The sequence below is a fragment of the Meles meles genome, chromosome 2 (assembly GCF_922984935.1).
Source record: "Meles meles chromosome 2, mMelMel3.1 paternal haplotype, whole genome shotgun sequence".
Classification (NCBI taxonomy): Eukaryota; Metazoa; Chordata; class Mammalia; order Carnivora; family Mustelidae; genus Meles; species Meles meles.
The window spans coordinates 109,731,634-109,747,983 of record NC_060067.1 but is presented as its reverse complement, the minus strand read 5'-3'; the positions used below and the strand labels follow the sequence as shown (position 1 = coordinate 109,747,983).

General features: G+C 42.8%; 1 protein-coding gene across 1 annotated transcript in view; it reads left to right on the top strand.

Annotated features, from left to right (window-relative positions):
• Positions 1-16,182, top strand: part of DAPP1 (dual adaptor of phosphotyrosine and 3-phosphoinositides 1) — a 51,104-nt gene extending 34,922 nt beyond the window's left edge. The window contains exons 4-9 of the mRNA XM_045998362.1: positions 1,805-1,935; positions 6,385-6,432; positions 7,671-7,733; positions 8,904-8,989; positions 11,791-11,878; positions 12,822-16,182. Coding sequence (XP_045854318.1) covers positions 1,805-1,935; positions 6,385-6,432; positions 7,671-7,733; positions 8,904-8,989; positions 11,791-11,878; positions 12,822-12,890 — 485 coding nt within the window. The 3' untranslated portion in view covers positions 12,891-16,182. The remainder of the gene's footprint in view (positions 1-1,804; positions 1,936-6,384; positions 6,433-7,670; positions 7,734-8,903; positions 8,990-11,790; positions 11,879-12,821) is intronic.
• Positions 16,183-16,350: the final 168 nt, after the last annotated feature.

Sequence of the window (16,350 nt, the reverse complement as noted above, 5' to 3'; positions counted from 1 at the left end):
AGAGGCCACAGGTGTCTCTTGCAGTCTGTAGGTCACACTTACTTGAACACCGAGCACCAGCACTATAATTGGCTGGCTTTGTTTGTAGGTGTATTATTATTATAATGTACTTTTTACCTGCAGAGGTGGTCTCTGTTCTCATTGTCTCTCTTACACCAGTTCAAGTTCCACACTTTCGTTTTCTTTTTTTTTTTCTCCATTTATTTGAGAGAGAGAAAGAGCATGAGCAGGAGGGAAGGGAAGAGGCCAAGGGAGAAGCAGGCTCCCCATTGAGCAGGGACTGTGATGCGGGACTCAATCCCAGGACCCTGGGATCATGACCTGAGCCGAAGGCAGACACTTAACCCACTGAGCCACCCAGTGCCCAACATCCATACTTTCTATGATCTTTCGAAGTACTTTTTCAAAGGAGCCTTCTCACCACCCTTATGAGATAACACCCTCTCCCTGACGCCACCCTCATCACCTGCTATGCCTTTATCTTCTTGCTCCGTTAGGGTTTCTCTAACACTGCTCTCTCCTGTCATGTTGTATTTCTTTTCTTTTTTTTTTTTTCTGGCTCCCCAACTAGAGAAGCAGGTGCTGTATCTTCTTTGTTTGCTGTTGTATTCCCACTGTCTGGATGAGTGTCTGGCACATAGGAGAGCCCAGTAAATATTTGTTGAATGCATTACTGAGTTCTTTACATCTCCCCGAATGGTACAATCCCGGGCCTGCCTTTACAAGACCCCAGTGAAATAAAAAGCAAGAAACCACAGCAATCTTTTTTTTCTTTTTTTAAAGATTTTATTTATTTGACAGGCAGAAATCACAAGTAGGCAGAGAAGCAGGCAGAGAGAGAGAGAGAGAGGAGGAAGCAGGTTTTCCGCTGAGCAGAGAGCCTGACGTGGGGCTCGATCCCAGGACCCTGGGATCATGACCTGACCCGAAGCAGAGGCTTAACCCACTGAGTCATCCAGATGCCCCTTAACTTACTCTCTTTGTAAAGTGTTTAGTTTCTGATCAGCTGATTGACTGGGGGAAGACCAAAAGTGTTGAGTCAGAAGTGCTCTCAGGCTTGGAGGGACACGCCGAAGCCCCCCAAAACTGGCCCCTGTTGGAGCCCTTTTTCTGCCTGACCCCCTCCTCCAGGTGGAAGTGATGGCAATCATGCATAAGCCAGTTCAGGTCACATTCACTTAGCAAAGCAAATTTTCATGTAGCTTATTTTGTTAATTGGGTGGTAGGAGACAGCAGGGATAATGCAACGAGTCCACTTTTTCTGAGACCCACTGATCTGTTATAAGTTTGTTCGGAAACTAGTGAGCAATAAGGACTGTGGAATAAATCCTCTCATACCCCAGTGCATTTGTTCGCTTTTACTTTTGTGGCTTTTGTAAAGCCTTCCTGTAAGTTTCCAGTTACAGCTTAAGGTCTGGATCCATGTGGCCCCCTCCACGAAAGTTTTTCCGAAGTGTTCCATGGAAGGGGTCTTTGGGGTGCCCAGGAGCCCCCAGCATGCGTCATCCTCATCTCTGACCCTGGTCTTATCACCCTGTTCATTTAAATGGCAACCCATTAAGTAATATCGATTGTTAGTTCTCTCTGAGCACTGGGAGGACAGAAATCATCTCCTCGGGCTTTCTATAGCTAGTGTCCACCTTAAGTGCCTGACATGGGTGCGATTCGAGCAACGTCGAGAAAATGAACAAGTGAAAAGATGTGAACATAAGAGGCTAAAATCTAGCCATGGTTCTCTAGTTGTTAGCCTTTGGGCCTTCTTTCTGGGGCTGCTCTCTGACGATGTTCTTTTGTCTTCACTCAGGCACCCTAATTGTCCTGAAACACCCCTACCCGAGAAAAGTGGAAGAACCTTCCATTTACGAGTCTGTCCGGGTTCACACAGCAATGCAGACGGGCAGAACGGAAAGTGACCTCGTGCCCACCGCACCTTCTGTAAGTGGCTGACTGTGGTGCCCTTGCAAACGTGCAAGGAAGCGTTAGATACGTTTAAAAGTATGTTTGTTCACGTGAAAATTCTACCTTAGGAACTAAAACCTGGAAAGGAACATCCAGTGTGAAGCTCGTGACTCAGTTTCTCTGATCCAGGGTAAAACATTAAAAAAAAAAAATACAATGCCATAGCGATAGATAGGATTCTAAATACTTCGAAAACACCGTGTAAATTCCTGTCATTACTTAGAAGGGGGAGAGATGTTGATGTTCACACAGTTGGCTACACTGTTACTCTTCCACGAGTTTCTTCTATTAAGAATTTTTTTTTTTTTTTTTTTTTTTTACATTTCAATTGTCTGTGAAGGATAAATATTCCCCACTTTGACAATAAAACCTCAGGATGTTGTTTTCCCATTCTTTCTCTCCCTCACTGAAGGGAGGGTACAGACAGAACACACTTGCACTTCTTGGCAGCGCGGAGCATTGTTCAGTTTCTGTGCAGCCCGAGCATTCATTGTTCCTCAGGAGCCCATCTCTGTTTGTTCTGTGAGCTGTGACCCCGCAAACATGCCTCCTGGCACTGCTTCCTCTCTCCCCTGCACTGTGCTGGCGGCTCTCCCTTTCTTCCTCTCTCCCTTGTTTGCCGAATACTCGAATACTCCTGGCATAAGACGTCAGGATTTTTGTGCGTAATAAAGACAACACACAAAGGAGATACAAAGAACCTTGAAAAAAAAAAAAAAGGTCCTACATTTTACCATAGGACCTATCCCGCCACCACAGAGATCTTTCTTAAAAAGCAAATGGGTCACATGAACTCCTGCTCAACCTTTGGCGGTGTCCGCTGTCTTCCCAGTCCACCTGGCCCTGCTCTCTCTCTGGCCTCACTTGTGCTCCTCCCATGCTCACAACAACGTGTGTTCCCCTGACTGGGCTCCTTCTCCCCTCCCCGTCCCTGACGTGCCAACATGGCGGCTGTCCCTTCATCAGCCTTGAAGATGGATGTCAGAGACCAGTGTCTCTCAGGATGCCCTCCTGGGCCCCTCCTAGCGTTTTTAAAATGGCCCTCTTTTGTGTTCCCAGCACCCTCTGCTTGCCTTTACCTTGCAATCCTCATGCGGCAGGGCAGAAGGGCATCGCTAACACCTGTGCATGTGTCTGCTCACCCCCTTCCCCACCCCCCTATGGGCCTAACATTTCTGGGGACAAGAATCATAACTTGTCTTTGCGGCTTTTTGGAGCCTAGCCTGGTTCACGGCGCACATTACATTTTTTGTTTCTGTACTCCATTGACTCAAAAATAAAAATCCTGGAAATGGTTGAAGGAGGTAGTTTATTTGGCTTTGTTAGAGTTGGAGGAGGAAGCATCAAACCCCAGAACTAGCAAAACTGAGGAAAGCAAGACCATAAATAGTCTCAAGTCAAAACGGACCAAAGAACAAATCAAGCCTTACACTTAATTGATTCTTCGATTTCCAGCCAACCCACCCCTCCCTGACTTTCCTCTTTATCCACCCTGCTTCCCATTCCCCGCCCACCAGTCACCTCAACATCTCGTTCATCTGTCCTCTCCATGTAACTTCACACTCTCCTCGGTTACCCTTCCCTTAAAGATCCCCACTCAGGGTCAGTTGTACCATATACCCTACTATGTGTGCTTTTTATCAACAGTAAAATGTAGGACCTAATCTGTAGACCTGATGTGAGCAGGAGAGCTAGCATCCTTAGGTAGAGACAGTTCTCTTGAAACCAAATTCTGCAAGCCTTATAGCTACCTTCTTTGCACACTCCAAGGATCTGACAGGTTCTTCTGCCCGAGTATCTCAGTATGCCTGTGCACAGAAGGTTCTGTATAATGGAGTTTTTAAAACAATATTGAGGGATTGGTGAGGCATGGCTGCACCCACACTATATGATGACAAATCCATGGAGTTTATTGTGCATTAATACAGGCAGAAAACGATCAACATTGTCTAGTGTCGCAGGGAGAGAGAACAGTGCAAGGAGAGAGAACAGTGCAAAAGCCCGAGGTGGGAACTGAATTGAGGTGTTTTTGAAGATTAGCAAGAAGATCATAATGATTGGCATGAAGTGGGGAGAGGCAATGTGGTAGGAGATAAGGTTGTTGAGGGAAGGAGGGGTCAGTTCTGTCAGGCGGTGGTTTTCTCAAAGGGCCCACCCCTCAGCTGAGTGATGGGAAATTCACAGTGCTTTGGGGCGCTGCTGGCATTAGCGGGTGTCAGGAGCTATGAAGAGCCTGACACTTTAGCCTGCTCGCACACTAATAGTGCTGCATGGCGATACGGCAGACTGCTGGTTGGCTGCCATTTCCTCTGGAAGGAAACACTGTCTCCATCTTCTAAGGTTGTTTGCCCTAAGAACATGCTTTAAAAATGGGTCTGTGGGGCACCTGGGTGGCTTAGTCATATAAGCATCTGCTTTTAGCTCACGTCATGATCCCAGACTCCTGGGTTCGCGCCCCACATCGGGCTCCCTGCTCAGTGCAGAGTCTGCTTCTCCCTCTCCCCCTGGCCCTCTCCTCTGCTCATGTATTCTCTATTTCTCAAATAAAATATTGTTTCTCAGATAAATAAAAAAATCTATAAAAAATGGGTCTGGAACAAAGGGCTATTAGTGCCTTGCTTATAAGACACACGGAGACATGAGAGCTCTGGAGAATTGTTTCCCAGCAATGGGCAGGGGCCATGGAGGCTAAACATGTTGCCACACATGGGGAAGAATTCTCCTGTCCAAAACGTCAGCTGTGTCGCTTTAAACAACATGAAAGGCCTTGTAGGACAATATAAAGGATTGATTTTTGTTTTAAGTGTTCAGGAGAAATTATAAGAGTTTAGAGCAACATAATTTAAGTCTTAAAATTTTTAAAAAGCTCATTGTCCCCGCTAAGTGGAAAATGGAATGCGGCCGAAGTTGGAGAAAAGACACCAGTGAGGGGGCTGATGTAGCAGTCCAGTGAGAGATGGTGGTAGTTGAAACTACACAGGCAGTGGGGTAGGAACTGGTGAACTTCAGGGTGTGCTGTGAGATAGAAGAGACGAGACTTAAAACAGATTGAATGTGAGATGTGCAAGTCTCACAGTGTCCTCCTGCTGTTTACCAAGATGGCGGAGGTGGGTTGGGGGATGGGAATGAGCAGTTCTGTTTTGGACCCAGGAAACGTGAAATACCAATTGGTTGTGTTGGTGGAGATTGAGATAATCTGATTCGCAAACCTGACATAGAATAGGTCCCAATCTAAATTGTCAGTTTCCTTAGCTTCCCTGTTGTGAGATTTCTATTCCCTTCACTTCTGCAATGTTTTTCTCTTTGTTCTGTTATTCTACCGGTGTAAGATACAGTGTAATACCATACTAGAACAAAATGTCCTACAGTTTCTTTGGGAATTTATGAAGTTCTAAATTTCTTTCTTAGGGTCCTTATTTTATGCATATTTCTATTTGCACGGTTCTCTACCATTCCTTACATTTTATAGGCGCTAGCTACGTGTGTGATGTTATTACCCTTGAATTAATGCTATGTGAGTTAAAAAATGACTCATTGTCACTTCAGATCCCCTTTGGATAAATCAAGTGTAAATAAATCTGCATTCCTGGAAGTCTTTTCCACAGAATAGAGGTCTCAAGAGACGGTCTCTGAAAAAAAAAGGGGGGGGGGGCTGGAATGGGGGAGGTTCATGTGATAAAATAAATATTGGATATGCTATTTCTCATGTCCCCTCTTAAAATTCACAAGGCAGGGGCGCCTGGGTGGTTCAGTGGGTTAAAGCCTCTGCCTTCAGCTCAGGTCATGATCCCAGGGTCCTGGGATCGAGCCCCGCATCAGGCTCTCTGCTCCGCAGGGAGCCTGCTTCCTCCTCTCTCTCTGCCTGCCTCTCTGCCTAGTTGTGATTTCTCTATGTCAAATAAATAAAATATTAAAAAAAAAAATTCACAAGGCATACTGGCAGAATACATTCTCTGGGAAGTAAAGAAATCCCTCTACTTCATCCAAAGTTTTCCAAATGTATTGACCCAATGTCAATGTGTGTGTGTGTGTGTGTGTGACCCAATATCAAAGTGTGCACACACCTGGGCACGCATTTGTGCATAATACCCCTGTAGCAATTTAAGCAGCTGGGTTTTACATGACACACTCTGCCCAACGCTTTTAGAAGTGATGGGATGTGGCTTATTGTTTGCAAATTGCTAACTAAAGTTAGAAGAGTCTTTCAGTTTTTGCCTCTTGCTACAGAACTCCCCCGCAACGACGCAGTCTGAAAACAGTCTCTCACAACACAGGGAGGATTTTCAAGTGTCTTGGTGAAGAATGTAGGGCAATTATTTAAAGATCAAAGGCAAACCGGTGTTTCATTTTAAAATGGGACAGGAATAGAAAGAAAATCATGTGGCTATAGTTCTGGGCTTCACTTGGTGCTTCTTTCTTTTTCAGCTGGGCACCAAAGAAGGTTACCTCACCAAACAGGGGGGCCTGGTCAAGGTAAGGAAACATGTCTCTGCTAGCCCCGGCCACACAGAGAGATAGCTCCTGTAGACTCAATTCTTGCTTTGACATTTTTAAAAAGCACAATTGCCTATTTTGAGCTGCTGCACTATTTTTCTATTTCAAAAGCCGATCTTTATGACTAGTATTAGTCAAAATTCTGGAAAATCACTTGACTTTTCTTTGGCAAAGTCAAATGTGTGAGAGTAGTCTACCATTAAGACCTCCCAAAATGTACAGTCCTTTAAATGGAACAAGCCAGGATGAAAAGTAGCAAGTGAACTCTAGAATATTTCTTTTCTTTCCTTTTTTTTAAACTAAGAAGTCAAAACTGCATAAAATGTTAACCTAAAAGTAGGCCAAAACGTCACTGGCATTAATGTAATTCTGTTATAAAATCCTAAAGAAAACACAAAACTTTACTAGTCTGGGGTATCCAACTGTCCCTCCATTGATGTAATTGTATTTTTTAAGTTATGATGCTTAATTTTAATATTCAAGAAGGCCTTCATGGAATATGTCTACTCCTCCCAATTTTAAGAGTCAGGGCACTTAAACTCTCTCCTGGGTACTGGCCCGCTTGAATTCAACCTAAATATTTGGTTATTTGTGTCCCCACTAGACTGAATGCTCCCCAAGGATAGGAAGTATTTATATTCATGGCATATTTATCTTTAAGTTCTCTGTTACTTCTTTTAACTGGATACATTGCCGCCCAAAATAACGGGAGGGTTCTATTAAGAGAGGGAAAGTGGGGAACAACAGTTCCCACCACCAATAGCGTGGAACTCTTAGGCAAGTCTTAGAAAATCCTGTGGTCTGAGGTTCCCGAATTTCAGTTTATATATTTATGAAACGAGAATATTTGGCATTGTATAAAGATTGGCTAGATAGTATCTAGCCCATAGTAGGTGCCCACAAAATGCTATCTATTCTTATATTAGAGTTAATAAGACAGATACCTAGTGATTTGTTATAAATCACCTTGCATATTTATGATAGGCCACTTCTTCTTATTTATTTAAATATGTCAATATCTCTGCCTTCATTATGAACTTCATGCATGGACTCATTTTAGTTTTTGTAGCTATTTTGAAACTTCCCTGCAAAAATGACTTACCACACAATATTTCATTGTATCTAATCTTTTAGATACTTTTCAAATGAAAGGAAATCATCCAGTTTAATATTGTCTTCCTCAATCCAAAACCTGCTGTTTTATTTTTTTTCCTCAGACCTGGAAAACAAGATGGTTCACGTTGCACAGGAATGAACTGAAATACTTCAAAGACCAGATGGTGAGAAATATGATAACACACTTTCCCTTTAAAAATCAGCTCTAACTAATAAACACAATAACAATAACAAAAAAATCAGCTTTCTAGATGAAAGGAACATCTGCCTTTGAAATCTCTGAAATTTTCCTTATGAGCTCCTGAAACACCAAGAAATGACTGGAAATGTGAATTCTTGATCCTGATAGGGACAGAGTTTTTTTCTTTTTAAGTAAGCTTTACACCCAACGTGGGGCTCGAACTCATGCCCCAAGATCAAGAGCAGCATGCTTTGCCAGTCAGCCAGCAGAGTCCTTTTGCAAGGATGAGATGTGTGTCCCAGAAACTGGCTAAACTAGCTCCCCAGGGTACATCATCCCCTTGTTTAGGGGGTTATTCTCTTGTCATGATGTATGGGCTCTCTCTGCTGCAGTTTCTCCTTTTACTAAAAATATGTCCCCAGGACGTGTGGGTGGCTCAGTCGGTTAAGCGTCTGCCTTTGGCTCACGTCATGACCCCAGTGTCCTGGGATGGAGCCCCATCGGGTTCCCTGCTCGGTGGGGAGCCTGCTTCTCCCTCTCTCTTTGCTGCTCCCCCTGCTTGTGTTCTCTCTCTCTCTGACAAATAAATAAATAAAATGTTTTAAAAATTTAAAAAAAAATGTCCATTTCTGGGATGCCTGAGTGGCTCAGTCGGTTAAGCATATCACTGTTGATCTCAGCTCAGGTCTTAATTTTAGGGTGATGAGTTCAAGCCCTGCACTGGGCTCCATGCTGGGAATGGAGCCTACTCAAAACAAAACAAAACAAAAACCAAAAAACCCATGTCCATTTCCCATGCCCATTTCATTAAGCCAATTTGAAATTATTTTATTTCTTCTCACTTTCCCCATACCAAATTTCTGAGAAAGTAGAAGTTTAAAAACATGAAAGAAAGATATGACTCCCTTGCGTGTTTCAAATACCTCCACTAAATTTAAATTGATAAAGACAATCTTCCCAACATCCAGTCTCATGAATAGCCAACCCCCAAACCGGGGGTTTTAACTATCCTGACTAAGCGTCTCTATGATCAGTCCCCTTAGTAAAAGTAAAATTGACAGGTGCACACAGTGGAAGACTTTTAGGGGACTAAGGGATGCACAAATTTGTGTGTTTTTTTTTGTGATGACATAGGTTGCTTTTTTTTTTTAAGTCACCAGAACCAATTCGGATCCTGGACTTGACAGAGTGTTCGGCTGTGCAATTTGATTATTCACAGGAAAGAGTAAACTGTTTTTGGTAAGTTGTTTTGTAAAGAAAATGATTTTAAAAGTCTTCTTGCTAATTATTTTAGCTGGGGAATTAAAGAGAAACCTGTATATCTTAATGTAAATGAGTGTCTTGATCTGGGGGGCATGGATTTAACTAGCACACAGGGCATGTATAATATCAGCAGTGCTTCCAGCTGACTGTGACATAATATCGCATTTAAAGTGACTTAGTGGGGTGCCTGGGTGGCTCAGTGGGTTAAGCCTCTGCCTCCAGCTCGGGTCATGATCTCAGGGTCCTGGGATGGAGCCCCGCATGGGGCTCTCTGCTCAGGCGGGAGCCTACTTCTTCCTATCTCTCTACCTGCCTCTCTGCCTACTTGTGATCTCTCTCTCTGTCAAATAAATGGACAAAATCTTTAAAAAAAGTAAAATAAAATAAAGTGACTTAGCCTGGGAGGTGCCTGGGGGGCTCAGTTGGTTAAGGGTCTTCCTTCAGCTCAGGTCATGATCTCAGGGTCCTGGAATGGAGCCCTACATCAGGCTCCCTGCTCAGTGGGGAGTCTGTTTCTTCCTCTCTCTGCCCCTCCCCCTGCTCATGCTTTCTCTGAAATAAATAAATGAAATCCTTAAAAATAAATAAAGTGACTTAAATAAGCAGGCCCAGTGGCTACAGCTGTTTATGTTGTAGGCCACATAAGTATATACATAACAGGATTCTATTCATGTTTTATTCCTTTTAAGTTTTTTTTTTTTTTAAAGATTTTATTTATTTATTTGACAGAGAGATATCACAAGTAGACAGAGAGGCAGGCAGAGAGAGTGAGAGGGAAGTAGGCTCCCCGCGGAGCAGAGAGCCGGATGCGGGGCTCGATCCCAGGACCCTGAGATCATGACCTGAGCCGAAGGCAGCGGCTTAAACCACTGAGCCACCCAGGCGCCCCTCCTTTTAAGTTTTTTATTCAATTTTAATTTCAACTTTGACTCCGACAGTGGGTGATTTATATTATGATGACAAGTTCTGGCAGAGGGCAGAAAAGTGTTTTTGTTTAATCTCATTAGTAGATCATGACAATTTTCTAACCAGGAGAAGTAGTGTCTTGCAAAAGGTGTGTCTTATTTCCCACAAAGTTTTATTTTAATGTTTTCAAATGTACAAATGCTGAAAGACTTACATACCCATATACCTTTCAGCTAAATGCATCATTAATATTTTGTTGTCCTGCTTTATCTTTGATTCACTTTTTTCCTAAACCAGTTGAGAGTAAGTTGGGAGGTACAATGGCACTTTACCCCTATATACCTGAGTGTGCATTTCCTGAGAATAAAAATGCCACATTACATACTCCCCCAAATTAATATTAATTAATTAATTAACATGAACCTCAACCAATAACAGATATCTTTTTAAAATTCACGTAAATGTACCACACAAGCCAGTGGGGTGGGTTATTTCTTATATAACAAAATAGGAGGACACAGACAGCTAGCTTGACAAGATCGGCACCAGCATCTCTACAGTTCTCTTGGGTTTTAGCAGATCACTTGCTACTTTATTGTCCAAGAAAGCTACTCTAGCTTTAGCCTTCACATTTTCAAGTCAGTCACAAAGACGGATGTAGGGACGTTATCAGCCATGTCTGTCCCTTTTTATCAGGAAGGCCAACATTTTCTCAGAAGTCTTCTATTGGGTTTTCCCTCCCATCTCATTGGGCACGGCTGGGTCCCATGGCCATTGCTAGCAGCAGGGGAAGCTAGAAAACTGGTAAGATCATAATTGGCTCCAACTAATTATCATTTATTGCCTGGGGCTCTGTTAGCAAGAAGAAAGGGAAAATTATCTGCATTAATAGGCGATTAATAATGTCTCTCACAGGGAGTACTGAGCAATGACAATTCCAGAAAGCAATTTCGTACAATGTGACAGGTTAACAGCACCCCAGTCCCATTGTCCCCTCACCACCCAACAGGACCTCATGTCAAGGTTTATCTTCTACACACAGGGACTTAGGTCTTGTCTATTCAACACTAATTACAGACACGAACAAGATATGCTGCTTTGGTTCTAGAATATAGAAACCCTCCTGAATTTCAGTTTAAAGCTCCCCCCCGCCCCCATGAGAGGCAAGGAAAAAGGATTTGAAGTATTTTGTATCTCAACTGTAAGGACAGGAAGTATGGGCAAGATGTAAGTTAGGGCTGACCTTATTAGTCAAAAGATTTGCCTATAGAGCCCGAGAGTCAATGAAGTGTTACCATAGTTCTAGAATAAGCTGTTGATGCCAGTAGGAGAGTCTGTCTTCTTCCAGCAGAAGAGTAACTCATTACAGAGTAGGCAAAAAGAATAGTTGATGAGATTTATTATCTTTTTTTTCCCGTCCCAGATAGTCAAAACTACTTAGATCCACAGAGGATAGCTTATTTCTCATGGAATCAAGCCAACACAAATGAGTTTCTTAAGTAAATTCTTATCTGTCCTGCTTATTCTTTGACTCATGGTACAGGTTCTGAGTCATTTAACACATCAACTGAATAAGCACACAAGTGTATTCAGTCAAGGACGTCAGTGACAAAAGGATCTGGGGGTGTCCTGGACATGTTTTCTTTTTTGAATTCTCATTCAAAAATACAAATCTGGCCGGTGATAATAATATGAGTCTCCAGCTTCCTCAACATTTCTGCCATTTGCTGGCAGGAATCGCTTTGTATCTACCAAGTCTTCAAGTTGCTCTTTGTTGATTCTTTTTTTCTGTTGAATAGTCTAGTTTCTGTTCAACTAATATGTTCAACCAACCACCTGGAATATCTCAAGTTTTTCTTTTGTCTTATCAGCTTGGTGTTTCCATTCAGGACATTTTATCTCTGTGCAAAGACAGGAGTAGAAGCTGATGAGTGGATCAAGATACTACGTTGGAAACTGGTGAGTTACACAAATCCTCTGGATGCCTAGTACTCAGAAGTCACATAGTGATGATTTCAAACATATTGCTACTCAGACTGTCGGACTATCCCCAAGAGTCAATGGGATGTCCACTGGTAGGTTTATGGAATAGTCTGTTCATTCCTGAGAGACACAGAAGGCATGCAGACGGGGGTAAAAGAGAAAGGACAGAACTGCACTGGGATCTCAGCCCCACAGTCTTAGCCTCAAGCCCTCAAGTACATTAGTCTTAGTGAGTCATTAGTCCTATATACTTAATCTGTTTTTATGTAATTAGCTGACACATAGAAACTTGTCGAGTATTCTTTTCTAGACGCTGGCACTTTTGCTTTTGGTTATGTTTTCAGTTTGAAATCCAAGTAAATACACCACTCATTTTGAGATAGTCTCAGTGTATTTGATATTGAGTGGAGTGATACTTTGGCACGTGAAACATTTGCTCAGATATGAATGAACTTTTTATTCTTGGTTTGCTGTAATTATGCAAGTGACACATCATTAGAGAAAAATTAAGGCAAAAATAGATCAGACTCACATGCTTGTAGACTTCTCCCTATACAAATAAATATTCAAAACCAAAAATTAATCATTCATTAGTGTTCTTTACCTGTGCACTCCACTGACGATGTATAATAAACAATATTCCCTATCAATAAATTTAGACCCAAGTATTCATTTTGATTCATTGAGTAGTACTGCATTTAATGAATTACCTAAGTCTTAGGCCAATTCCCAGTTTGTATGTTTTAGCAGTGACTTTACAGTCTTTATCCTGAGAAAAATAAGAAAACCATACTGAAAATTGTCACATGTTGATTTAGTTGCATCGTGTCCTTAGTAACAGCATGTCTTATTTAATATGTTGTTTGTTATCTTAAAATTGCTCAATAATCAATACGCATATGTGTTTGCTTTATTAAAGTCTCAAATAAGAAAGCAGCTCGACCAAAGAGAAGGCACAATCCGATCTCGGTCTTTCATCTTTAAATAGACATTTCTTGACCCAGGATGCCCTGACCCAGGACCAGGGCGGCATGGTCCCTGATGCTGTGATCTGCAGCAGGCTTCAGAGGAAGGCTAAGGATTTTTCTTTCGAAACAAATCGAACGCAGATGCAGGTTCGGACCTTTCAGAACCCACCGCATTTGCGAACTCATGGGTCACTGCTTGCCCTTCAAGATGTTGTCGTCTCCTTGAGAATACCAAAGCATCACCATTCTGATGGGAACTGATGACACCACCAACCCAGGCGTGCTCACTCTTAGAATGCACGAGAGATCAAGGGCTTTTGTTTTCCCTCACTGAGGTCCCCGAGCTGGTTGAAATTAGTTGCCTGGCGTCTCATTCTGCTTCATGGTCAGCTCATCTGACATCCAGGTTGTGCTGTCCACCAGGAAGGGAACGCCTATGTCCTCTGATGCTTCTACAGAAAGTGTATGCAACTAGCAAACACCAAAGACGGGGGGGTGGGGGTGTGTGTGTGTGCGTGCGTTCTTTTTGCTTTTTTTTTTTCTTTATACAGAAAACAAAACATTTCCAAAACTAAAATGGGAAATGTTTGCGGTTATTTATTTTCTCTTCGTTAATGACTCAGAAATCTAGCGGGTGCTGCCTTCCCTTCTAATGATAAATCTGTGTGAACTGAATGTCCTGTAGGACATCAGGTAGGATGAGAAAGGTAAAAGGAGGTAAAACCTAAAAAACATCTCTTAATCATTTGGCGGAGTGGGGTGTGGGGGGGGCGGTATTAAAGAGTAAGAAAACATAAATGGAAGAAAGGGAATAAAATAGTAGATAACTTGTAGTTAGTTTAATAACAATAATCGGCATCATTACTATTAGCACTATAACAATAGAGCACTTGGAAGCACCAGGTTGTCTCCATCCAACATTTCTGCACATAGACGGAGAGACTTCTCAGGCAGAGAAGAGGGTGCTATGCTAGTCTCTCCCCCAGGGTGAGCGGTCCCTGTTGGCTGAAGGGAAGTAAGAAGCCCCTTAGCGCTGAGATCGCTGAGCACCCTGAGCCCTTCCTCAAGAGCAGACTTCCATGGTCCATTGAAGGAGCAACACTAAATCCACGGGAAATATACGATGGCGTGTTACACCGCATTTGCAAGCGAGAATAAGGGGGTTGAAATCAGGAAATAAGATGCTGGCAGTCAGAGCTCACAGATTCTAACCCCTTCTCTTATCTTTATTAATACTGCTTTTTTAGGTAGACGTTTAAAGGGAGATAAAAGTGGAGGAAGGGCCCAGAATAACGAGTATGGTGCAGAGCTCTGCTACGACACTGCTTTTGCAGTCCAAGTGCATAACTTGATTGATATGTTCCTTGTTATTTAAACATCCGAGACTCCGAAGTTACATTTTTGTATATTTCCACAAGGTTTTTAATGTATTTTGTTATGCGTGTATCACATGAGATAAAGCAAATGTCAAGTTAAAATGTATTCTGTCAGGTTCGCCAAGTAAGGAGTTGGGAATGAAACCTCACTGAGATGAGCGGTTCAGGTTTTGTTTTCGTAGAACTCAGAGTTTTTCTTTGTGCAGGTAATATTACTGTCCTCACTTTTTGTAAAATATGCCATGTTTATTTATATTCTTTGGCTAAGTTTATTAAAACGAGCATTTTGCTGTGCCTGTAACATTTTGCTAATAAAATGTATTTTTAATATCTGTAATTTAAAAAGAAATACGACTGATTAATGTCATAAATGGCCATGAAGAGAACCAACTTCCACTAGGCTGTGTGCTACGGAGAATTTAGGGTTGAAGAGCCAGTCCCGGTCCTGAAGGAGTCCTTAGTTAACTATGGAAAAAGAGAATATATATATGATAATGTATCGAAGTAAATAGGACAAATTCTGCACGTGAGGCACTTGAAGCTCTGTGATGGAGAGGGTACACCTCAGCAGGGATAGAGTTGCTTTTGGAGGGGTTCTGACATGAAGACGTCAAGCTAACTTGTAATATAATGTAACATGTACTACGTAAGTCACCGGAACTGCCTTAACCGGGAAGACAGTAAGCCAGAAGCAACACCACATTTCTGGAAGGGTCTCGGAGCTTGGTGTCACCATCAACGACTTGCAGGCTGCAGGGCAGGTGATTTCCCACCACATCCTCACGCAGCCCACCCATCTGGCCCGTGCGGAAGATAGATGGATCTTGGAGAATGACAGTGGATTATCAATCAGGTGGCAACGCCAACTGCGGCTACAGTTCTAGATACGATTCCGTTGCTTGAGGAGGTTAACACATCCCCTGGTCCCTGACATGCAGCTATTGAGCTGGCAAATTATTATTTTTTTTCTATTGGTAAAGACTACCAGAAGCAGCTGGCTTTATCTGGCAAGGTCAGCATCCACCTTTCGCTATCCTATCTCGGAGGTTTATCCTACTTCAGTTCAGTCCTATGCCATCATTTAGTCCACACCGACCTTGATCACATTTCTCGTAACATTGCATGGGTCCACTGCATTGATGACATGATGCTGATTGGGCCTAAGGAGCAGGAAGTAGCAACTGTTCTAGACTTAGTGGTAAGATCACGTGTTTGAGGGTGGGAGATAAATTCAGCAAAAACTCAGGAGCTTTCCAACTCACTGAGATTCTTGGGGTCCGGTGGCATCGGACAGGTCAAGAGAGCTTTTCTGGGATAAAGGGTAACTTGTTGCATCTGGCCCCTTTCACAACCAAAAAAGAGGCACAATACCTACTAGGCCTCTTTGGATTTTGGAAGTAACAGATTTCTCATATTGCTCATGGAATTTGTTGGTTTTACCATGTTCCATATCATCCTGAAGCAGCAGGCCCAACAGAATGGTGGAATGGTGTTTTGAAGACTCAGTTACAGCACTCCCTGGGTGGCAGTGCCTGGCTGGGCAGGGACAGTATCCCCAGGTTCTTAGGCTGTGCTAGTCTAGGGGTTCTTGTTCCAAAGGGAGGAATGCTTCCTTCCACCAGGAGAACAACAATGATCTATCTATTCAACTGGACATTAAGACTGCTACCAGCTTTGGGTTCCTATCTGTGATTCAACAGGTAAGGGAGAGAATGGCTGTACTGGTGGGTGTGACTGAGCCTCATTACACTAGGCTGTGACTGCACCATGGAGGGAAGAGTATGTTCACACAGGACATCTAGGGGATCTCAGTGCCACCGAGTCCCGTGACTAAAGTCAGTGGAAAACTATAATTCAATTCAGGCAGGACAACCCATGGCTTGGATTCTTCAGGAATAAAAGTTTGGGCCACCCTACAGGCAGAGCCGTGACCAGCTGAGGGGCTTGCTGAGGGCACAGGGAGTATGGAGTGGGGTAATGGGAGACAATTACAAACACCAGCTACAATTACACACTCAGTTGAGAGACAAGGACTGTGATTATTACATTTCTTCCTTGTTTTGTTATGAATGTGTGTATATATATATGTATTATAAATACACAC